The 25,685-nt window shown below is 41.5% G+C and overlaps 1 protein-coding gene and 1 long non-coding RNA gene across 9 annotated transcripts in view; one reads left to right on the forward strand and one right to left on the reverse strand.

Moving 5' to 3' along the window:
• The window catches only part of LOC148400084 (apoptosis regulator BAX), a 50,422-nt gene extending 37,247 nt beyond the window's left edge, over positions 1-13,175 (forward strand). For all 7 annotated transcript variants that reach the window (XM_088371240.1, XM_088371244.1, XM_088371241.1 and 4 more), the window contains 2 exons: positions 4,466-4,570; positions 4,662-13,175. In XM_088371240.1, coding sequence (XP_088227366.1) covers positions 4,466-4,570; positions 4,662-4,760 — 204 coding nt within the window. In that variant the 3' untranslated portion in view covers positions 4,761-13,175. The remainder of the gene's footprint in view (positions 1-4,465; positions 4,571-4,661) is intronic.
• A 2,499-nt stretch (positions 13,176-15,674) lies between these two features.
• On the reverse strand, positions 15,675-23,393 carry LOC148400085 (uncharacterized). 2 transcript variants are annotated; one of them, XR_015857530.1, is made up of 3 exons: positions 23,357-23,393; positions 22,373-23,262; positions 15,675-20,048 (listed from the first exon to the last, which is right to left on the reverse strand). It is a non-coding gene; the product is annotated as an uncharacterized LOC148400085 (long non-coding RNA). The 2 variants fall into 2 exon arrangements; XR_015857529.1 differs by having other exon boundaries at positions 15,675-19,816; positions 19,959-23,262.
• Between the last annotated feature and the right edge of the window lie 2,292 nt (positions 23,394-25,685).

Genomic DNA, 25,685 nt, shown 5'->3' on the forward strand with positions numbered 1-25,685 from the left:
AAGGTTTCAGATGAAATATGCGGTACCACAAAGTCAATAGGAAGTCTTCTTCTGCTAAACCGTATAACATTTATTGGTAATGTAACATTTAATTTATATATACTATATTTTTTGTAATGATTGTTATTTTCTAACATGCTGTAATGATGTGTATATTTACATTATCTGGGTTACGTTTCATTTGTGAATTGCTCCGCTACACCCATCGTGAGGGCCGGCGGGAAAGAGAAATGAGAGGAGGGAACGGGAGTTGAGTTGAGAGAGAGGAAAATAAAGACGTGGCTGAGTCACTAATGCTGTGTTGGTATCTTATTTTAGCAAGGAAGACTACAGAGAATGTACGCACTATATAACCATTGTGAACCGCCTTACTCCGGCCCCGGAGATGAACAGCTTTTAAGAATTACAGAGTGGAGGCAGCAGTGTTTTTCTGGCTCGTCTTTGTCTCTTCTAAGTTGCCGAGGCAGTCAGCTAGCTTCAGTGGTGGCTAGCTCGTCCGGGCGATACAAGGCAGTTTGATCTACAGAACTGTTCGTGTAGACCCAGAGTTTTCACCTGCTCGATTTAGCTGGAATGTGATTTCAGTATGTCACTACATCGAGAGCATCCTGATGACGGTGTGCTGGACGACAGCGTGCACGCTTATGGTGTCGACAATATGGCGGCCCTGCCTCCGCAGGACGCTTCGAGGACTGTGGTTCACGGCGACGGCGAGGTCATAAAAGACTTCGGAAGGTTTATGGAAGACCCAATTGGAGCTGGCTGTTAAAGCCTGTGGGGATGGACAGAAGATATAGCGACCATACTTCCCACTCGCCTTAGTGGAGATGCTTTGGAGTACTGGCTGTCTCTGCCACCGGTCATGCAGCAGAACCACGACCAATGTGCGGCGAAGCTTAATGATGGAGTTGGCAGAAAGGAATTTTTGCTGCATTTTCAAACTTTTGTCAATGCTAGACAGTTTATATGCCCAGAGAACTCTGGAGGTGTATGCTGCTGAATTCACAAAGCTGGTGCTGCAACCTTTGCCATGGAACGCTCCAGGAGATTTGTTGCCGGATTGGGCCCCGTCCTTCAATCCAAGTGTCATGAGTACAGTGTCGCTACGCTGGAGGATGTGTTAATGGTTGCATGCAAACAGGAGCGTGCTCAGGAGGCTTTGAGACTCTTTCTGCTTCCACTGCCAGTCACTCACCCTATGCAACAATACCGACATCCAGAGATGAGCCGCTATAAACCATAGTTTCCACCCAACATAGAAAGAACCTGGTGTTGTTCTGCTGAACTTTTTTCAAACCATAAAGCAGCTCTCCAGTGATGTACGTGCTCTGAAACTTCAAGTTGCCGTGCAGGTGCATGATGCCAGCCTCCCAAGATGGACGGGACCGTGCTCTCCACGGTGATACTCCCAGGCGTAGTTATGATCATCCAGACTACTACACGAGTGCCTGCGACAGAGAAAAGTACCGATGCTCACCATCCATGTCTCCTGTCCGGGATGTAGCCCGTTCCTTTTCACGCACCTATCACCGGGCCGACCGTAGGTCCTGCAGTGACTGCCACTTCTCCGGGCAGTCGCCGGAGCATCGCGAATGTCGACGCTCCCCAGATCATCGTGGCCGTTGGCAGTCTTCACCTCCTCCTCACCGCCATGACCATCACTCGAGCTATGCAAGCAGCACGAGACTCCGCAGCCTCAAGAGATGGCATTCTTCTCATCATTCCAACGACAAGTTCTCTTCTTGTCGTGACTATGACTGTGACATTACTTCTGATGTTGACAGACCTCGTTCCCCTTCAGCACGCTCAGGCAGGGAAAGGCCAAGACATTATGACAGTAACCATCATGTGACCTGACAGTAACCATCATGTGACCTTTAATGACGGCCACGGCAGCCAGGGAAAAGAGTGGTAGTAGATACTGAGGGCCAAGTGTCTACTTTCAGTATAGAGGCCTACGCAACGCAACAACACCCGTGCAAACAGTTTACGTGCAATGCACTGGCCATTATTGAAAATGTTGCTACGAAAGTGTACATCAATTCTGGTTCCGACATTTCACTTATTAGTGAGGCATTTAGGATTCCCTCGCTGAAATCAAAACCTCTACAGCGGCCTGTAGTTGTTCCTCGGACTGTTACTGGCGACTACTTGGACAATCTAGGCACCCTTTCACTGAACATACGGTTGGGCAGTGAAATGTTCACACACTGTTCGGGTCGTACGGAATGTTACACAGCCTATCATATTAGGCTTGGACTTTATTTTTGCACATTTTGCTGTCTAAGATCTGAGAGACGGTGTTTTTTAATGTGGGTAATCGAGCCGTGGTTCCCCTGTTGACTGCTCCTTTGAGTTGCAATGCTATCACTGTGACGCCACTCCTTGTTCCTGCCATGTCACAAATGACTGTTCTAGCGAAAATCCAACCGACTATTGGTGTGCATGACGTTGGCACGGAGTACGTTGGTGTGATGGAACTGGGTATGCCTACTTCCCAAGGCTTGTTGGCCACTCGCACTGTGGCTTCAGTTCAGGCCGGGTTGACTTATGTTAGGGTCATGAATCCAACCACCTCAGACCTGCAAGTTTCCAGTCAAACAAAACTTGGTGATTTTTACCCCATGGGCCAATACAGTGATGATGACCACTGCATAGTTGAACCAAGTGTAGATGCAGTCACTACCCGAAATGCATCCACTACACAGTTGCTGCCAGCTGTTAACTTAGACGATTCTGCTTTGACTACTGATCAAAGACAGGAACTCCAAGCTTTACTGTTGTCCTACTGTGACATGCGTAGTCGCCATGACCAGGACTATGAACGCACTGACTTAATTAAACACGGAATAAGGACTGGTGACACCCCTCCATTCAAGCAGGGAGCACACCAGGCATCACCAAACATCCAAACAGAGATCAACAGGCAAGTCCAGCAGCTTCTCAATCAGGACATCATCGATGAGAGCTACAGTCCATGGTCTTCCCCAGTCGTTCTGGTACGGAAAAAAAGATGGTACTTACCGATTCTGTATTGATTACAGGAAGCTCAATGCAGTCACCATCAAAGACTCTTACTCCCTGCCACGTCCAGCAGACGCACTTGATGTTTTGTCAGGCTCTTGTTGGCTCAGCACCATTGACCTGTCGAGTGGATACTGGCAAGTCGAATTTGGCCCTCAAGACCAAGAGAAAACTGCATTTAGGAGAGGAACTAGTCTATCAGTTCAAAGTGATGTCTACTTGGATGACGTGCTGGTGTTAAGTCAGACCTTTGCTGAACATCTGAAGAGATCGCCATCACCTGTCCTTTTTTACCCGCTGATTAGGGCGTGTATATAGCTGCCGTCAGTCCTCACCGTTTTGTATGCTTTGACACGCACGCTTGCCACCTGATTCCCATTTCCCGCAGTGTAACGAGCTGCCACCAGGATGCACGACGTGAGCTCGCTGACTGGCCCGTCAGCTTGCCTTGTAGTCCTGCTCTGCAGGCATATCAGCCCTCCTTGTCTCCTTTAAACTTTCCCCAAATAAAGAGCCCGTGTTGCATTTGGTCGTCCCGCCTCGTTCGTGACATCAAAAGGCAGCACGAGTCAAAGATGCTGCTGAAACAAAGGAAGTGGAAGAGTGGATATGTAGCAGGAGGCTAAGATAAAGCATAGTTAGATCTGCTCTAAGCCAATAAGCGGCAAGGATTCAGATCAACATCTTCCCATTGGTCTCGTCTCCGCTACCGGCCAATAGTGTGCTGTAAAGTCATATGGGCAGACAAAGACCCTCGTTCTCAGTTTGTTGTTTGTCATGTAACATTAGTATACCGTACAAATATTCAGCCGGTCGTTGCCTCTATTCTATTTTTATTTTAAATTGTCTTTCAAGATGACATGTCTCTTCTTAGTGTTGAATTTTATCAAATAAATTTCCCCCCAAAACGCGATTTATACTCCAGTGTGACTTATACATGTCTTTTTCTTCTTTATTATGCATTTTATGGCTGGTGCGACTTGTACTCTGTAGCAATTTATGGTGCGCAAAATACAGTGTGTGTGTGCGTGCGTGCGTGCGTGCGTGTACATATGTAAAGTTAAAGTCCCAATGATCGTCACACACACATCTGGGTGTGGTGAAATTTGTCCTCTGCATTTAACCCATCCCCGTGTGATTTTGATCCATCCCCTGGGGGAGAGGGGAGCAGTGAGCAGCAGCGGTGCCGCGCTCGGGAATCATTTGGTGATCTCACCCCCCAACTCCAACCCTTGATGCTGAGTGCCAAGCAGGGAGGAAATGGGTCCCATTTTAGTAGTCTTTGGTATGAACCCCGGCCGGGGTTTGAACCCACAACCTTCCAGTCTCAAGGCGGACACTCTACCACTAGTCCACTGAGCTGGCCTATGTATGTGTTTCTATTAATTCTATTAATTATTTATTGTATATTAATTGTGTTCAAATGTGTTTCATTTCAAAGGCACTGACCACAAATCATGTTGAGAACATCAGACTTATAATCAGCTGGGTACTCCAGGTTATCAGAGAGAAACTCTACTCTTGGCTTGTTCAGCAGGGAGGCTGGGTGAGTATACTTACATTAACACCTGTAGTAATCATGAATATGTTGCTGCACTGATTTAGATATTAATCTTTTTTTCTGTCTTTTATTTTAGGAAGGTGTAATCCGTGGATGGTCTCACTGGAGGACAGTTACCTTAGTGGCATCAGTAATTTTAGTGGCAACCATTGTTTATTATAAACGGACACGCTGACAAACAGCTGACAATCTTCAATGCTTCAGTTAGGCACTAATTGCAACCAACATTTTCATTTGTTTATCAGAAATGTTTTTTAGGCCATTAATTACTGTCATTGATGAACCAAAGAAAGGGTTAGGCCAGTGCTTCTCATTTATTTTCTGTGATGCCCCCCCCCAGGGGGAAGGAAACATTTCGCGCCCCCCCATGTTATTAACATTAAAGAAAAACAAAAAATAAATAAAAAAGAAAGATCAACTTACAATGAAGAATACCTTTATAATTACCATTGTTTTTTAGTCTAACACAGTGTTTCTTAACCTTTTTCCTTGTTCGCACCCCATTCAATTCACCAACCAGTTCTCGCACCCCTAACCCTAACCCTAAATTATTATTATAATAATAATTGGTTTACTTTATAGCTATAAGGCTTAATTAGCATTATCCCTAATGCCAATTAACACAATGACTTCTTGATTTCCAGAATTTTTCACTTTTTGCGGTTACCCGACCATTATCCCTGAAAAATTGTAAATTTCCCCCCGGGTATCCTCGCACCCCTTAGGAAGCATTCACTCACCCCTAGGGGGTGCGAGCACCCCCGGTTAAGAACTACTGGTCTAACAGAACAGATTCAAAGTGCATCACTTTGCCTGAAATTAAAAAATAAATTATAATTATTCAAACTATAAACATTCTTGACCAACTGCCATTTTATGCTGAAAAAAATAAAATAACAACATACATAATATTAAATTAAATAACAGCAATAAATAATATTAAATTCAAAGTAATCAGCAATATTAATTCAGGAGCACAATAAATAAAATATTTTAACCTACAAAACAAAAAATGAATGAAACCATTTGTGCAGTTTTTTTAATCAAAATGAGGCAACATGACGGAGACCACGGCTGGAGGTAGTATCACCTCTTCTGCAATGGTGTTTTTTTTTGCACTGAGCAATTTGGTACGCTGCTTTATATGATGCTTACAGTGCTTGCTGATTGACTGAAGCAGCATTCACAAAGTGAGATGATTGTTCGCAATATTCTGCCCGTTTTCACTGAAAACCCTTTGGCAGCTTATCAGCGTGATTGGGGTGCAATGACTGCAACATTGTAAGGCACAGTAAACACAACGGTCTTTCCTCGTCTCCCATCATAGTCACGCTGAAGCCGAGCGCTACATACGCTTCGTCATATTTCCTTGTCTTAGCTTTCGTGTAACTCTCAATTCTCTTATCTCCGTCTCTCTCCGCCGTTCTTTTCAACCCTGTTCAATATTTTTCCATGGTGTCCCACTGCACCTTTTATTGCCTGCTCTGTGCTGTGCTGTGTGTGCGTGTTGTGTGTGCTCTACACTGTAGAGCGAGTACTCTTCCAGTGATACCGCCACTCCCACCTACTGCAGTGGATGTCTAATTACCCTTTAATCTAGTACAGCCAAAAGAAAAGCACGTTCCCTGGTGTCACACGCGCCCCCCTTGGTATCGCACCGCGCCCCCTGTTAGAGATTTGCTCACTCAAACAATATTTTGCAAGAACCACACGGGAGACAAGCAAGTCCTTTTAGACACCTGCAGGTGGAGAGTTCACTCGTTCAAGGAATGAAGTCTGAAGCCTCCTTCCTGCAAGTGGATATTTATTAAGAGAAACAGAGTGGGGGTATGGGTAGGCTGGCTAGAAAGCCCTTGTCCTCTAGTCTAAACATGTCAGGGGATGTTTTACGACCTTGTGATAAGGAGGACAAGGTAAGGTATTTATTACCTGTTGCATTCCAACATAATCCTACGATAAAGATAACCTGGAAAACCCCAACATCTCCCTCCTGTTTTATCATATGATTATGCTACCCCAAACAACAAAGACAAGTAAGAAAAAAACACATATATACGTATAATGAAGAAAGTAGAATAGTAAAAATAAAAACAACAAACAATGATAGCAACACTTTCCAGTGAAGATGAGGCATTACCTCAATACCCCAGATCAAACTCATTGTGTAAGCGAAAAACCTGCTGGCCAGATGTTATTAGCAGGAAAATTCTTACACGGTCCCTTTGCCTTAGGCGACCAGAATGCTATCAATAAAAAATAAAAAGAAAAACAAAGAAACAGTACATCAGCGTATCCATCACTTGCGAAGCATATTTGATGGTCAAATCAACAAGTTTCCGTAAAACATGCTCAACAGAACAGCATCTACGCAATCCACGTCTCATTATCATTATCACATCTGTCACGTCTAAGAAGTTGTATATGTGCTCGTGTTTTCGTCAGCTAATGATGTTCTAGTCTGTAGGTGAGGTCTGTCACACACACTGGCGCACACACTCGTGTCCAGTTGGCAGGCAGCATCGTCCGATGGTGCAGCCATGTTGATAGTAGAGCCCTTACACCTTGAAAACGGCTCTCTCATCCTGGCACACAGCGGTGATGTCCAAAGCTCCCATCCAGTTTCCTCCTGGAGAGCAGTCGTCGTTAATGCATTTGTGGGTCCTGCTACCTTGGATGTAACATGTGTAGGCAGCAAGACTTGGAATGGTCCCTCCCGTCGTGGCTGGCCCAGTTCCTTCTTTTGATGACCTTGATGTAGACCCAGTCTCCTGGATTGATGGGGTTGTCGACCTGTGAGGAGGAAAGATCAAGCAGCAGTAAATTTGTCTTTGACACAGTTTGAGCGTCCTGATCATATAATCTGCCAAGGACTGCTCTTCATCTGTTGTTTGCAACTCTCGTAGTCAATTGTCGTGCCCATTTAACTGGCAAATGGGGGTGTTTGCGGGAAGAGTTTGAACACCTCCTAATGATTCCCTTTAACCAAAAACTATTTATGACAGGGGCGTTCCCATTTATTGCCTCCTGGCTTAAAAGAGATTGTCTTACCCATGCCTTCTTTCTCCTCACACGCTCGCACCCACACAGGGTGTGCGCACACACACTCACACACAAACAAAGGGATTCTAATCCATCTCTCATGTAGCTTCTTTTGATAGAATCTCCTATCGGTAACTGTATAGCAGACGTTTTAGCATATAATCCCATACTCTGCTCTCTCGCTTCTACTTTTTCATGTCGGTGCAGTCGTAGGTGGCCCCTATTGCAGTCATTGTCTTGTTAACTGTCGCCTTGTGACTCCTATGCATGATTGTGTGAATGTCAAAAATTGAACGTACCTAACTTTCTGACCATCCAACCGCCACTGTGGTACAAAAAAACCTTACTATTGTATTGAGTAGGTACATTGAGCAACCTAGCTTCCTCCTGACTGCCAAATGTCCTGTTCTAAAATTTATATAACTCGACCTCTACGTCTTAAGCTTGATGAGCCAAAATATCAGATCTTGCTCTTGTTTCCTACCGTTTTAGCCTATTTGTTTTATCCAAATCCGTTCAATCTCTGATTATAATGCTTTTCTCTGTAGCCCTACGTATTTTCCAAATTCTTTTATTTATTTATCAAATCTCCTCAGTTCTGTCAAACTCAGTGCACAATGAACCTCCCTTCCACTTTGAACCAAGCTTCACCAAATTTGGTAACGCCGTAGCAAGGAGTGCAATTTGGTTGTCGGACACTCCAAGTCCATATCTTTTTGCTGCACTTCACCCTCTCAAGTTGGTGTTCTTTTGTTGTTTCTTCAGAGCAACCCCATCCATCACTCTTGAATGAGTCCATTGTTTAAATGAGTCAATTTTCATCATTGTGAGTTCCTCCGCTTTTCACTGTCTTTTCCGTCCCCGAGGATGTTGTATTTCCTCCGGAGTGTACTTGTCCCCCTCCAAGCACAACAGCAGTCTTTTCTTGTCCTTCGCCAAAGGTCAAAGGTGCTTCAGAGCCAGGCACCATTTTGTAGTTGTTCACGGCTGCAGGCGAAGTCTCAGATTGGGTTTCAGGGACCCTGACACTGGGAATGACAGGCTGGGACATCAAACTTGTAAGACTATCTCCAAATGTAGCTGCTTCCATCAATTTGCTGGTAACGTTTGTTTATCAAACTTCAAATTCTTTTAATAACAGCGGTCTCGTTTTTATATCGTAAATCCTGCAACTCATCCTATTTTTGAGCTACATTTTATCTATAGTTCCAATTTAATCGGACAGTATGTTGTCTTCAGTATCATTATTGAAAATCAACTCATCGAGGTCTGCGTTCCACATCAAGCCCTGATCTGTATGTCTTGACCTCTCACATGTTATTGTCATGCTTGCTCAAAAATGTGACTTAGAGAATGGTGCTGTGAATTCTCAATCTCCCCAATGAAATTGGATCCCACCTCGTAGTTCTTATCGTTCTCATGTTCCTGTTAGCCTGCAATTGTCCAAATCAAAAATGTTTTCTTTTAACTGTCTTTCTTTTGAACCTCTAAATCTCTCGTGTTGCTAACCTATCTACACCAGAACAAAAAATTTACCACAGTATAACACCAAATGTATTCGAAAATTCATTGTCATAAAGTGTTGTATTATTACTATCTTCCACTATCTGTCCTACTCACTCCCTCCTTTTGAGGCTTGGCAACGCCCATGCCTCACACCTTGACAAACTTTTTGGGAGAATGCGTTCTTTACTACATACGATTCCATCATCATTTAATTTGACTTTCTTTTCAAAACGCTTCTCAATTTCTCAGTTCACACATCTTCTACATGTGTTACTGGTTCTCCAGTTTTTTTTCTCTAGTTAATTATCAATTCAAAAGCTACGTGTTTCTTTCTAACATTCAACCTGCTCAAAATCACTCTTTCATCAAAGTCGCTCTACTAATTTTCTATAGTAGTCGCCAACGACTTCAACCATTCAACCTCTCATTCAGGCAATCATTCATCAATGCTCATCATATGCATCTCACACAGTCTCCAAAAAGGAGTCATACTATCACATTGGTCCCAATTCATCCAAGCTCACCACACAACATTCATATATCGTTTTCAACTCAGGTTTCCTGGTAGAACAATCCACCAGTCCAAAAAAAACTTAACTAAAACAAACAACTGGCAAATTAATCTGAATTTTTTTCTTTGTTTTTAAATTTGAAGAACTCAATCTCTCAGATTTAGCTTGCATTTAGAATTTAGTATAATCTTATAACACAACCAATCAATTATTCCTATTAGATGTAGCATTGCAAAATCTTAAATTCACAATTTAACTTCTTCCAATTCCTGAAAGCATGTTCTGTCGTTTTTTTTTTTTCTTCATCGAATTTCTCATGTGAGCTCGACACTTAACATGCACTAGTGTGGATTAGTTTCTGCTCGCAAACAGATTTCTCTCTTTTCCTCTCATTTTTATCTGTCAAAATTGTTTCTGTTCTGCGGTGTAAATTGAATAGACAACAGTCTAGCAAATTTCTTTATACTAAAGGTTTAGCCAATCTTTATCAATTTGGGACTTTAACTTTAACACATACGCACACACATGCACAGCTCTCGTGTGCGGAAGGTAGGTCCCAGTACCAATGATTCGTCACAGGCTGGCCATTTCCTGTGGTCGATCTTGAGCTGGTCCCTCCCATGCACACGAGGACAGCACATTCTAATTTTATTTATATATCGTCTAGAAGCAAGTCGTATTTCTTTACCACTTGATTTGCATATTTAAACTTTAGTGTAACACAATTTGATCTCTAGTCATTTGTAATTTGGGCATACATACAGCATTGTCATACTTCTTGGATGGACAGGACTTCTAATAATCTAAAAAAAATTCTAATAATCTGACAATGACATGTTTTGCTGTCATATGGGCATCTATTCTTTCTTTCTCTGTATGAGCATAAGCGGTCAAAGAGGAGGAAGCTTGTCATGCTAAAAATTTGGCTTTTCCTCTGCTCCTTCCTCCACCCTTTGACCATTTATTGTTTTGCAAAACGACACTCTCGTGCAAAGTGTCCTCGTCTCCCACAGTTCCAACAGTTGTCTGAATCTGATGGGGGTTTTGATTTGAATGGTGGCTTGCGATCTTGTTGGTATCTAACTCTTTCTCTGCCCCTTTGGGAACTTTGGTAGAAGATCGTTGTATCTTCATTTAGATCATTATCATCATCTAGATGAAATACATCAGAACTTTTGCCTTTCTCAATCCCTTTGTCAGCGTCTCTGGGCCACTGCATGTTTTTTGTAAACCAAGCAGTGTCCGCTTCCACCAAGTGTTTCCTCACCCAACTGCCCAAGTCAGGGGGGAAACCAGTGAAGAGCGCAATTTTAAGATGTTGCTGATAAGCACTCTCATCTGCATCATTGAATGGGATGCCACTATGTACCCAGAATTCTTTTTCAAATCTCAATTGAATGGCGGCTTCATCACTTTTCAACTTTCTATCTTTTGTCTTTTGGATTTGTTCTCTTCTCTCTTGTGAAGCTTTTAACCACATTTTAGCACAATCCAATTCTCTCTCTTTTCTTTTCTTTTTCAGTCCATTTTTCTTTCTATCCACACTCTCTTCTAAAACATCAACTACTATCTTCCACACTTCAACTCTCAACTTCCCTTCTACTCCATACTTTTTCTTCCACTTCGGCATATATTGCATACAATTAAGAAATCTACTCGCCATGTACTTCTCATCTCCGTCAAGAGGTAGAGATTTACCGTTTTTATTTCCCATCTTAATTCTAGTAGTTTCAGGTTATAAAATTTCTTTTTCTCAAAAATATTATTATTATTATTATTATTATTACTTATTTATTTCTTTGAGGATCTTCAATGCAGGTTTAAATTGACCTTTCAACAAATTACTAGCCTGTATTATTGCTGTGGATCAATGCTAGAACTGCTATTTAGTCAATTTATCCTACCAGTCACACTCTCAATCACACAAACTCCAGTGCTTTTTTTTTTTAGGCCTCATAGCTCGGACAAACCAAAGCCGTATCTCATAGCTCGGACAAAACCAAAGCCGTATCTCATAGCTCGGACAAACCAAAGCCGTATCTCATAGCTCGGACAAACCAAAGCCGTATCTCATAGCTCAGATAAACCAAAGCCGTATCTCATAGCTCGGATAAACCAAAGCTGTATCTCTCGTGCACACAACTTCAGGCCTTTAACTTACTTGTCCCCTGGTTCGTTGCACTGTCGGGTCCCGTCAATCCACCTCTGTCAGACGAAGGCAGACCTAAGATGCTGGCCCAGCGAAGAATTCTTTTCCCAGGACTTTCTTCTCCAGGTCCTCCTAATGGACGCTGGCTTGTCGACAATGCAGCACGTCCTCCTTTGTCAGCCAGATAGCGGGTATGAGGGATCCCGGGTTTCGGCACCAAAATGTTAGAGATTTGCTCACTCAAACAATATTTTGCAAGAACCACACGGGAGACAAGCAAGTCCTTTTAGACACCTGCAGGTGGAGAGTTCACTCGTTCAAGGAATGAAGTCTGAAGCCTCCTTCCTGCAAGTGGATATTTATTAAGAGAAACAGAGTGGGGGTATGGGTAGGCTGGTTAGAAAGCCCTTGTCCTCTAGTCTAAACATGTCAGGGGATGTTTTACGACCTTATGATAAGGAGGACAAGGTAAGGTATTTATTACCTGTTGCATTCCAACATAATCCTACGATAAAGATAACCTGGAAAACCCCGACACCCCCCCAAGGGGGCGTGCCCCACTATTTGGGAAGCACTGGGTTAGGCCAATGACTAAAACTACTGAAGATGTTTCTCTCAGGTTATCCTCAATAGAAATGGATGTGGACTGTCCTATGACCATTTTGTCTTCACAGCCATCATCAACTGCTTGATTGTCTGGAGTTACGATTAGCTGCTGCGATTCTTCAACCAGATGGCAATAATGGGTTTCAACAGATTACGAATCTAATGACTACTGAATATGTGTGTTGTAAATGTTTCAGTGGGTCTTGTTTTTTGGTTACCAATATGTCATTTGTAATTGCTAATTTTTACAGATTGGACGGTTTTAACCAGGGATGTGGACTCGGACTCGGGGACTCGGACTCGGTCGGACTCGGTCATTTTTGCCGGACTCGGACTCGGTGCTGATTTTGACCGAGTCCACTGAGTCCGACAATAAAAAAAATACGTTCAATTTTATTTTCATCATGCTGCTGAGAATGCGCGTAGGAATACTGTCCTCAGCCCTGCTTACGATCAATGCGGCCACGTTGAGTTGCACTTAGGCTAATGTTTACATTATGTACCAATGTCAAGGACGATTATGTCATCCAGCTTATATCATTATTTAGATTTTGATCAAAATTAGCCTTGAATAAAGACTAAGCAGTCACGAATTAACAGAAAAAATGGACAGCCGGACTCGGACTCGGTGCATAAATCCGACCGAATCCACAGCCCTGGTTTTAACTATCATATGTATGGTAGACACTGACTCAGCATTTTAATGGCTTTTCATATGCAAAATGAAGTCAGTTTTTCTGTATTTTTCTTTGTTAATATTAAATGTGACTCACTTGTCTCTTTTCTCCACCATGTCCCTTAAAGATAAATAAACATTCACTGGATTTGTGTTTTTGTTAAAACAAGTAAATTTCATTAAGACACCTCAATCAGCACTTTAATATTGTCTTTGCTCCAGAGGAGTAGTCCCCCATTTGCAGCCTGGAGGCCATATGCATGGTGATATTTTGCAGCCTCCTAGTTGACATCAAAGTTCAATATGAGGCCCACACGTTTTTGCTGTCATTTCTGTCATTGTTTCAATCATTAATGGTCTACCATAGCTCTGGCTTCTGACTTTTTCAGCGAAATGTAGTTGAAGTGAAACCAAGCAGAAGGAAAAGATATCCCATCACCTAGTCCCAGTTATGTCTTTTGCGGTGGAGTCGAAGCTTGGTGATAAGAACGGCCAATTTCCAGAAAAACAGAGGTGAAAATGCTTTTTGGTTGGTGTTGAGCATAGGGGCACCCTAACTGTGTTGCCAAAGGCGGAAAAGCTAAAAAATATCTTTTCATCACCTCTTTCACTTTAGTCATTTTCCTTCTTATGTTTATTTGGCATAAAATGGAGCTCCAACATAAGAGTTGGTTCACAATACTCCCATGAAATTGCCAAAATTGGCCTAATTAGAACAGGTGTGGTGGCAGGCAAGATAAAAACAGGTGTGTGCACACTCATTCAGTGCAGCGGGAGAAGTGCAGGGATGTTGGTGAGTTATGTTTGATTTTCAATACATTCAAATAAGTGTTTAGAAATGCCAAGGTTATTTCAAAACCTTTCTACATTTAAGTTAAAAAGTAAAAGTAAAGAAAATGTGTTATTCGTGATATGGCAATTTCTACTTCAGATGGAGCATCTTGGGTTAAACCCATCCTTATTTAAAAAGTTAGTTGAAAAATTCCCATTTTTTTTCCCTTAATTTTTTTTAAGGTTTTCAACCTCAAAGCAGAAACATTAATCGACTACCTTCAAAAATAATACCGGCAGTCCACAGTGATTAGGGTGTGCTACATGATAACACGAAAAGAGGCTAAAGGCTGCTCTGCTGTCGCTGAAAGCAAATTACACAAATTGAAATTTTAATAAAACTTGGAAAATCTGAGTTGGCCTCGTGTCCTGAACCATTCCTGTCCATCAAGCTGGACCAGCACTCATTAGAAATAGCTAGACACCAACATGTCTTGAATGACTAGATTTCTTGTGTTGGTCAAGAAATCAGATGTTATTACTCAACTAGACGTGCTGTAGAGCCTAGGTGTCAAACTCAAGGCCCGGGGGCCAGATATGGCCCGCCACATCCTTTTATGTGGCCCACGAAGACATATCAAATTCATGTCAGTGCTTAAAATTGCAAATTGTCTTCACTTTTGAAAAATAGATATTGCTAGCATTTTTTTAACCATTTATCTTTTCAAAATATTAGAATATTTTTTACTTGTTTCAGATTTGAAAATTTGTTATTTATCGATTTGTTGTGTCGTCCATACCGTATATAATATGAGGCGTTCATACATTTATTTGGGTTGACAGTCATGATGGCCCTCCGAAGGCAACTGACGACAATGCGGCGCGCAACAAAAATGAGTTTGACACCCCTGTTGTAGAGTATGCAAAATTCCAGGAGGATGAGAGAGGTGTAGGTCACCCCACCTTCTGAAGAACTGTTATTGTTCTGAACTGTTTGTTCTTTTTCATTTTCTTAAATTATAGCTGCTGTATACTGATATTTTCTCATGTGGGACAAATAAAAGAATAACTTAAAGATTGTGTTAACTGGAAAAGTGATTGTGAAAAAGTATTCATTTTTAAATACTTGAGCCTGTTCGTTGATACTTAATGCAACCCAGACATGCCCAGATTCTATTTCAAGCAGTCCCCACATGAGTTTGAGAACCCTGCTCTAGTCTGTTCATCCATCTAATCAATCCATCCTCCCATCCATCCATTCACCCGCCCATTTATCTATCCTTCCATCCACCCACCTGCCAACCATTTCTGCTGTAAATGTCTCTTTTCTTTTCTTTTCTTTTTTGAGACTTATCATGGAAAATCCACATTTTTTGCTTTTATATTCATTTTATTGTGCACTTGGAGTCCCCAAGATTGTAGAAAAGTGTAAAGGTGTCTCTAGGTGTTGCAGAGATTCTTTTATGAACTGTGAGGGGGGGTATTTTTATCTATTGCGTCACATCCTTTGAGGCGGGATCACCAAACAAGGTAATGGGTTTGGACAAACGGTTTCGCAAATACGCCAACTTTATTACTCGGAAACCTTTATAGTCCAAACAACTCAAGGATACCGAAGTGGAGCGATCAAAATGTTCCGTTGTTGTATGCATCAAGTCACACAACTCATTGCACTAACCCAGGGGTGGGCAAACTTTTTGACTTGCGGGCCGAATTGGGTTCTAAATTTAGACCGGGGGCCGAACCAGGAGCAGATGGATGTAGTGTTTGTGTGAAGTAATATAAACGACCTGTAAAGGTCATTGCATAAAAGGTTTTGGCCTTGAGTAGGTAGTAAAGCATGGGTATTCAAAAAAGTTATTTGAAAACAAATGCATTTATTAACAGCATTTAAAAAAAAAAAAAGTCCCTAAAAAACTGCTATCAGTGATTCTCATAAAATACGACACTGTTATTATGAATAACAGTCTCCATCACTTCAGTGCCTGCAGGTCAGATTAATGAAAGATGATTATCTTGTGAGATCACATCAAACGGCAAACATTCTGACCAAATATTTCATCTTGAAGAATCGGTGAAAGCATACATCCAAATGAAGTAATCAAAACGGCAACACGGTGAGGGGTATCTGAAAATCAGAGCAGAGTTTTAACTCACAAACACCTGGTAACAGAGGTGAGGAAACGGGAAACACTTCCTTAAAGTAAGCCTTAAGAACTTTACAGGTTAAGATTAGTCACAAACAGGTGGTGCATCAATGTCCTTGAGTATCCTGCCTTGTTTGAAAATGAGAATGGTCGCTAGTTTCAATCCCTGCTATTTGTACAGATCATATTCAAAATGCATTTTCTTACAACAAACTTGAAAGCCTCCCCTTCATTTTCAGTGGGAACAGTGTTGTTGGTCTCCCTTTTTTTGCTAGTGTGTCATAGTCTGGAGTAAAATTTGTTGTGGCAATTCTTAGGAGAGATCCGAGGTGTTGGTCCGTGTACCTAGATCTGTGACGGGTTGATGTTGATGTTCATGTGGCTGAATGTCACGTCGCGTATGTCGAGCCAAATTGGCCACTCTTTTGCTGGATTCTGTCCACAATTTAGGGAGCGCGTTATCTGCGCCTCACGGCAAAAGCCTTTGCCAATCACCTGTTATCCAATTTACTCACTGCGTGCTCGTTTGATTTCTTCAGATTTAGGAAAATGCAAAGACACTGAAGCAGAAATTAGACTTAGACAGATTGGTTGAGTTCAATCACAATTCTTGTTCAAAAAGCTCTGTTTTCAGGAAAGTGCAATACAGCGCTGGGCCCTTCAAGAGCGGAAAGTCTCCATTCAGAAAAGGCAAAGTCCAAGGTTGTTAGATCAGTTTTATATTCAGTAGCACATTGTGGGCCGAGATTGATGGGTGATGAGTTTTCGGGGTGGGGCAAGTTCGAAGGAGAGTCTGCTTGCATGGGAGTGGTGCTGATTATGGGCAATTCGGTGTGGAGGTTCTGTTGGTGTGTGTGTGTGGAGGGGGGGCTGTTGTCTTCCATCCCGTCTTTCGGCCTTGGCGATCATCTTTGGCCGAGTCTTTGGGTGGCTCCTTCTGGCACCTGCCGGTTTTATCTCCACGTGACCTTCCTGTGAACATTCTTCTCCAATCTTGGACATAGACTGTCGTACTGCTGGATTCTTTTAATTTTGTCATTTTGTACGAAATTATGTTAGCTTTTGGCTGACATCATTAATCTATTGCTGTTCTTTTGATACATCATGTCTTTGCTTATTCTTAGTTTAATCATGCTTCCAACCGTATCTTTTCTTTGTTAGGCAAACTATTTCCCTCTGTGCAGAGCGTTCAGTAGTAATCAAAAACTGGCGTCTAGCATTAGTCAAAACACAAGATACAATCAAGTACTGAACGGTCAAGACGACTCTGGTCGTGTCCATGATTCAGAGAAAAAACATCAGGCATGCATTACACAGTTCCTTAAGGGTCATTAAGCTATTTAGGCAATATATCAAAAGTCATTTGTTATTTCAATGTGCTCAGAAATATATCAGATCATAAAGTTATAAAAACCTTTCTCATCACCATTTATGAAAAATGTCTAGTTATGTCTTCTTTATTGATTTGGTGTGTAGGTATAATTATATGCTTAAAATGTTTTATTTATTTAACATGTGAATATACATCTATATATATATATATCTGCTTATGTACTTTATTCAATGAGGTTTGAGCATATCTGTTTTTGTAGCTAGGCAGGACTTTTTGTATTTTGACCCCATTTCCTGCACTTTTTAAACACTCGGCACTCAGTGTCCACCTTGCTTTTCCTTGGGCGACTCTTTTTAATGGAAGGTTTCCAGGGGAAGGTTTGTGGGTGGCTTTAGCGTAAAACTGTATCCGAAAGCTCGGCGCGCAAATTACAAGAATGCTGTCGTCACAGCCCACGCTCTAAATTCGGCACTGATACAAATAGAGCACGAGTGCGCCATTTCCGTACTACTGAGTACGTACACGCACTTGTGAGCGTGCAACGAGCTTTCTAACACGGCTTCCGGTAGTAAATGCGCAGGCGAGTGGTTCCCCGTCTACTGGGGAAACGCAGTCATTGCAGGCAAAATGACCTCAAAAAAATGTGTAATAATACAATTTATTTAGGGTTGGCGGGCCGGATTAAACGGTCCCATGGGCCGGATGTGGCCCGCGGGCCGTAGTTTGCCCATACCTGCACTAACCCCAGCATTAGAACCTCAAAGAAGTGCCTGGTTAAATTTCATTTTTCAAGCAGTGTTCCCACATCTGAGGGCAAAGTCCTGCTTGTTCAAGGACAAGTGTTTCAGAAATCTTTTGTCATATAGAAAGGGATTCGCCAAAACACTTAAGTTACGTTTATAGTTCAGTTCCTTCAATCTATGGAAACGACAGAGTTTTAAAGTGATAAACTTGAGATGACACAAAATAATACTGTATTTCACTTTCATATCATTGCGTGTCTATGAGGCCCTCATTTTCTTAGCATTAGCGTCAGTCTTTCTGCTGATTTTAGAGCTGTGCGCTCTGTTTTGACTTCTTGTGGGTGTATTTTGAGTAGTTGTATCAGATGAATGGCTTCGAAGGTGTTGTATTATTCTTGGGGAGCACGATGTGTTAAATGTTTAAAGTATCCTTGCGAGCATTTTGACGTCTAATAGACGTCTATTAGACGTCTATATGCTAACCAGACGTCTCGGCTAAAATACGTCTAAAAATGGTCTAAAAGTGTAACAAATATATACGCTATGCTATAGACGTCGATAGCACAGACGTCTATTAGACGTCTATTAGACGTCTAGCTATAGACGTCTATGGCATAGACGACTATTAGACGTCTTTTAGACGTCTTCGGGACAGACGTCTATTAGACGTCTAAATGTGAACGTTTTTTTAAGACGTTTATTGAGTAGACATTCGAATGATGGCTAATAGCTATTAGCGCGATTAGCGCTAATCGCGCTAACAGCTAGTGATCATTTGAACATTTAGACATCTATTCAACATTGGGGTTCTCTTCAATACATTAAACAGTGATCCTTACCTTTGTGTAGTTCCAGGATGCTGTGAAAATGCATTTGATTCGTGATGGTCCAGGGTGTGAAAGTTTACATTTTTTAATATAGAAATAGGTTTCAGTAACAGTCATACTTATGTTACCTGCCGATATAAATACACCTTTTGATGTTAAAATTAACCAAAACGAGAATTGAACCTAAATAAAAACATTTTTTCAAGCATTATCCAACCATGACAAATATAAAGTGCAATGTTTTTAAATCCATCCATCCATCCATTTTCTGTACCGCTTTGTCCCCACGGGGGTCGCGGGCGTGCTGGAGCCTATCCCAGCGGTCATCGGGCAGTAGGCGAGGGACACCCTGAACCGGTTGCCGGCCAATCGCAGGGCACACAGAGACAAAGAACCATCCGCACTCACACCTAGGGACAATTTGGAGTGCTCAATCGGTCTGTCAAGCATGTTTTTGGGATGTGGGAGGAAACCGGAGTGCCCGGAGAAAACCCACGCGGACACAGGGAGAACATGCAAACTCCACACTGGGAGGGCCGGAGTAGGAATCGAACCCACACCCTCCTATTTGTGAGGTGGACATGCTACCCAGTGCACCATCGAAAATGTAAAAATAGACACAGTATTAAAAAATGGGGGCTATTTAATAGACAAAACTACTACGTTACAATATAAATGTATACATATTATATGTAGGACATATCAAACAAAACAATCAGCTCGGCGAAACAACAATATAAACATCAGTCTCTTGTGGGCCTTTGATAGCCCCCTTTGCTACTCAGCGCTGGAGCCCGTTTTAATTTTAAAGCCATTGCGGTCCTTATTTCATCATCCGTGGCCTCTGTGCGTGTCGCCAACAGCTTCTACAAAGATGAACTCAATGTACACCAGGCACCACCCATTGTAGACCTTGGGATGACTATGTTAAAGAAAAATGAATACGGGGAAAAAAACACGACTACCTGTAAAATAGTTTTTCCTTGATGCATCTCATGTGAGTCGCACATTTCGAACATGAAGCAATCGCACAGGAACGAGCAGACAATTTATTTTTTATTTACCAGCGCTGTTAGAGCAGTCTTCCTGAGGGTCCTCTGCACGAGTCACACGAGCACGCATATTGAACTTTGTCATTGTCATTTGTGTAGAGTCTACAACAGAAAAAAAATGTCAACATTGATTGGTTGACTGGCAACCTCAAATATAACAGTACTGCCATACACTACTGTTTTGTCTGATCATTACTTAATAAAATTTGAAATGTTAGTTCTTTGTCAAAGACAAGAGAGCAATCAGAATTATAGCAGCCGTAATATTAACTCCATGACTGCAACTGCGCTATCTGAGTTACTGTCATCGGCAACTGCCATATTTCCCGCATATATCGGCTCTATTGATAATCTTGCAAATGAATTCAATGCGACATAGTTAAATGCCATCGACTCTGTGGCACCGCTACGTCTGAAAACTCGCCGTAGATTGCCTACTCTGTGGTTCACAGATGAAACACGTACGCTTAAGCAATTATGTAGAAAGCATGAGCGCAAATGGCGTTTAACCATATAATAAAAAAATCGTAAATACCTATTTGATACAGTGGCAAAGCTAACACTACACCAGCCGACCCTCTATAGCTCCTTCACTCAGCTGACGAGTTCATGAAATTTTTCGCTCGAAAGATTGAATTCGTTAGGGAAGAGATCAAGATGACCATTCCAATCGCTCAGTCGAGACCGCTGATTACCGGCGCTGACGATCATGCAATAACCCTCTCAAATTTTAAAAGCGGGTCCCTTGAAAGACTTACACAATTGCCTAACAAACAACAAGTTTACTCGATCCGCTTCCAAACTATTTAAAGAAGTATTTCAAATTTTAGAACCGTCCGTCTTAAATATAATTAATCTGTCTGTCTCCTCTCGAATAGTACCAACAGCCTTTAAAACCGCTATCATTAAACCGTTACTTAAGAGACCAAACCTAAACCGGACTGTCTCAGTAATTATAGGCTAGTTTAGAACCTCCCATTCATAGCAAAACTTCTTGAAAAAGTAGTAGTGCAGCAGCTTATTGATTACATGGTCGCCAATAATCGATATGAATCCTTTCAGTCTGGTTTTAGAGCTAATCATTCCACTGAGACAGCACTTGCTAAAGTGACCAATGATCTCCTCATAGGTATGGATTCAAACACTTCATCGGTATTGTTACTACTCGATCTTAGTGCTGACTTCGACACTGTAGACTTCGATATTTTATTAGATCGTCTTAAAAGTTGTGTTGGTATTTCAGGGTCAGCACTAGGCTGGTTCTATTCCTATCAGACAGGACGCACCGAGTGGTCCATGGCAATACGTCCTCTGAGCTCTACAATGTTATGTGTGGTGTCCCAAAGGGATTGGTACTCGGACCAATTCTATTTAATATTTATGTGATTCCGCTTGGGGACATAATACGTAAATATAATATGAGTTTTCAATGTTACGAGGATGACACCCAGTTATATATGCCATTATCGATGACAGATCCGCGGGACTGTTGTAATCTTGAGGAGTGTCTTGCGGAGATCAAGCAATGGATGTCTCTCAACTTCCTTCATCTTAATCCAGATAAAACTGAGATGTTGATAATTGGTCCAGCTCGTTATCAACACTTATTTAAGGAAACCACTATAACTATAGATAACCGTACTATCACTCAGAGCGATACTGTAACTAATTTCGGGGTAATATTTGACCAAACGCTCTCCTTTCAAAAGCACATTAAGAATTTAACCAGAATTGCATTTTTTCACCTTCGTAATATTGCTAAGATTCGTCCGATCCTCTCGACCGGTGATGCGGAAACTATTATACAAGCGTTCATCACGTCGCACCTGGACTACTGTAATGCATTATTCTCTGGTCTTCCTAAGTCCAGCATCAAAAGTCTACAGTTAGTACAAAATGCTGCTGCAAGGTTGCTCTCACGGACAAGAAAATTTGATCACATTACCCCAATATTAGCTAACTTACATTGACTCCCGGTCTTTTTAAGATGTGACGACAAGGTTCTTCTATTGACCTATAAATCATTGCATGGCTTAGCACCTTCATATCTCGTCGACCTAGTTGTTCCTTATGTTCCGTCTCGTAACTTTCGTTCGCAAAACGCTAGTCTATTCGTGACACCGAGGGCCAAGAAAATGTCTGCAGGGTCTAGAGCATTTTCTATTCGGGCTACAGAGCTTTGGAATGCCCTACCAATGGATATTAGAACTGCTACCTCAGAAACATTTAAGACACGTTTAAAGACACATTTCTATGATATGGCCTTTAATCAACCTGTAGTGGCCGATTCGTCTGGAGTTTGTTTTCGCTTCCTTTCCCCATCCCCCCACCCCTCCCCGGCAGGGGAGGTGGTTAGGTGACACCCAAGCTGACAGCGGCTATCTGGTTCTCGTGGACCAATTCAGGATGAAGGAACTGCAGCTTACCCTCCTCGAAGACACTGCCAGGACAATCGAGGGCGCCTCCGGCAGCTCTTCGCTTTGACTTCGACATTCACTTTTTGATTGATTTTCATATTACGTATTTTATGTGCCCTCTCTGCATCCATTGCAGCCTGGTGATCCTGAAAGGGGGATCCTTCCATCTGTGGTCCCGTCTCAAGGTTTCTCATTTTTCCCCTGGTAGGGTTTTTTTGAGTTTTTCCTTGCCCTTTTGGGGGCTTAAGATCAGGAGATGCTTTTAGAATAATTGTCAATTGTTTGTCTATGTGAAGCTCTTTGAGACTGCTTGTGATTTAGGGCTACACAAATAAACTTGACTTGACTTGTCTTAACATTGAGCGCAGCCACCACATCGTAAGCCTTCACTGTTGTCTTTTTTTAATCTACAGTACAGATGTCAAACTAATCATATCTGTCCATGGTCTTGGAAACATGCAGGTCTTCAAATCAGCGGCCTCCTAACACAAGACTGCGTTGCAATCTGTATACAAGGAATTATGAACAGTGTCTCAGAAGAGTGGAATTAAGAGTAGACAAAATTGAATTGAGGACTTTTTTTCTTGGTAATCAAGCAAAAAACTAACTGAAAAGTCAATAACTTGACAGTACAGCAATTAAACCAAACTGAACTACAGGTTCCATTTGTAAGCTATCAAGAGTGAGGGGGGGGGGCATCCAAAATTTTGACGAACCAATTCTAAGCTTAATCATTTAGTCTTGCATCCTGTTTGTCATTTATTTCCTTGGACATCATGTCAAAGGTCTCCAGATCAGTCATGGGCACCGTCTACTCTCCACGTCACATTCTGAACGAGAGTTGAGGCTCCTCAGCCCAGGGATTGCCAGAAGGGGCTCCACGATGACCTTCAGAAACTCTGAGAATAAAGAGAAATAGAAATAAAATACTCACTTAAATTACAGCAGCTATGACCTCTTTAAATGACTAATGCCTACAAAAAAAAAGTCTACTTTTCTCTGTCATGGACGTTTCACACTCACTTCCTAGCTGTTGAAGAATGAAGCAAACGTTAGCTGCAAGATTCAAATGAACCATTCTCCAATGATAAACTTTGCCCTGTTTGAAAAAAAAATTCTGTCTGTGCCTTTGAATGTGGTGCAAATTAATTTGACTGTTGTACATATCCAATCACGTTATTTTAAAATAGGACTGATAAAATTGCTTGTTCTACAAGTTGCTATCCAAATGATGAAAATGTACTGGGTAAACCTGGGTTTTATTTTGCACTGTGACATCCGCCATGGTTTCCAGAATGTGAAAGTCAAGACAATGACATGTCATAAATGCAAGTTCCATATTGAAGATTGCAATTACAACATACACTTTTTGCATATGCACGACAGTAGCTAAGCATACATAAGTATATTCAAACCACCAATAACAGATACATTTCCAAAGATAACGCAAGGCAGTTGTGATTACTTCTACAATCAAGAATAGATCAAAAATCAATCTGTACCTTGTGGAGTCCAGTCAGTTTTTAATACAGACGCTCCTCTTATCTCCAGGCTTGGAGTCTGAAAAAGGGAAAGGGAAATAGAAGATGTCTGATTTGACAATTCACCCATTAACCGCTGTTAACCTGACACAACACAATTTTAACTTTTGAAGTGATTTGCCTTAGAGTTCCAGGGCCTGTTGAGCGCAAAACAAAGTTAGGTGCACATTTCAATGACATCAGAAGATAAACACCTACTTTTTCACGTGCCACTCCTTGAGCTAAATCTGGAGTCACAAATCACTACATAGGTAAAAAAAGGAAATTACATCTTTGCCATGCCATCATCTCAAAGCTCATCCAAAGTGAATGGTTTTGTAACTTACAGAATGGTTTTGGGTTTAATATTTCATATGATTATTTTTGTCGTCTATTTTAGGTCTATGTGTAGACCTAAAATAGACATCTATTTTAGGTTATTCTATAGACCTAAAATAGACGTCTAAATTAAGTCTATGTGTAGACCTAATATAGACGTCTAAATGAGGTTTACAGATTGACCTAATATAGACGTCGAACAGGTTTCAGAAATAATACTTCACCCAGATCAATGGTTGTTTAAAACAAAGCAATGCAACCTTTGTTCATTATTTATGCAACCTACAGCTGGTTTATGGTTTAATATTTCATATTTAATGGATTTAAATTTGTCGTCTATTTTAGGTCTATATATAGACCTAATTTAGACGTCTATTTTAGGTATATATGTATACGTAATTTAGACGTCTATTTTAGGCCTATAAAATAACCTAAAATAGACGTCTATATCAGGTAACAGAAATAACCATGTACGGATCAATATTCTTGTTAAACACAAATCCAAACAAAATCTGTACATTATTTATACAATCTACAGCTGGTTAAGACTTTAAAATTTTGAAATATGATCATAGTTCATGTTTTTAACATTTATTTAGGGCCTATACCGAAACCAATTTTAATGTCTAAATTAGGTCTATACAAGACCAGACGTCTAATAGACGTCTATAGCTGACAGGGCAGTCATGGTAGCCCAACCCTGTAACCGGAAGTGTCCCCCCTTAAAACGTTCCCCGTTCTCTCAACAGTTCCCAGTTGACTAACAATAGATCATATTGTTACATCCTTTGTCTTTTAAAAGATATGAGTTCTTACCTCCTCAAATTTTTTTCTTTAACCAAAGACCAAATACCATGCTGACATAAATCCTACCATTTGTGCAAAATAGCTAACTTCGAATATCATCTAAGTAGCTGATGAAAATAATCATCACTGGATTGCTGCATTGAAAACACTGCAAACACACTAAAAACACAGAACCATTGCAAACACTGAAAACATATAACTTTTGTTGTTGCTTGCATATTTAGAGTAGAATGTGCCAACATAAAACAACAAAACACTGTATTCAATCAATGTGACAACACATAGTCCTTATATCGCTGGGGTTGTATCACTACTCTGGTTGTGGCAGGGGTATTTCCGTTCCCAGTTCCTCTGGGGGTATGACCTGCTGCGATCACTTGAGGAACAGGAACTGCCTCAGCATTTTCCTCGGCCTGTAGCTGATTGGGGATGTTGATATCCATCTCTCTTGGGTCATTGAGGGTCACTCCCTGTGCCCGGCTGAGGTGCCTGCGATTTCTCCTTATGACTCCTCCCGAGAGCAACTGCACCTCGTAGGACCGTCCATCCACCGGTTTCAGCACCCGGCCCAATCTCCAGACAGTGTGGGGTGGGAGTGGCTGTATCCACACAAAGTCACCTGTGTTAAGTACCGTATTTTTCGGACTAAAAGTCGA

This window comes from Syngnathus floridae, chromosome 3 (genome assembly GCF_059516105.1).
Source record: "Syngnathus floridae isolate MCC-2025c chromosome 3, RoL_Sflo_1.0, whole genome shotgun sequence".
Taxonomy (NCBI): domain Eukaryota; kingdom Metazoa; phylum Chordata; class Actinopteri; order Syngnathiformes; family Syngnathidae; genus Syngnathus; species Syngnathus floridae.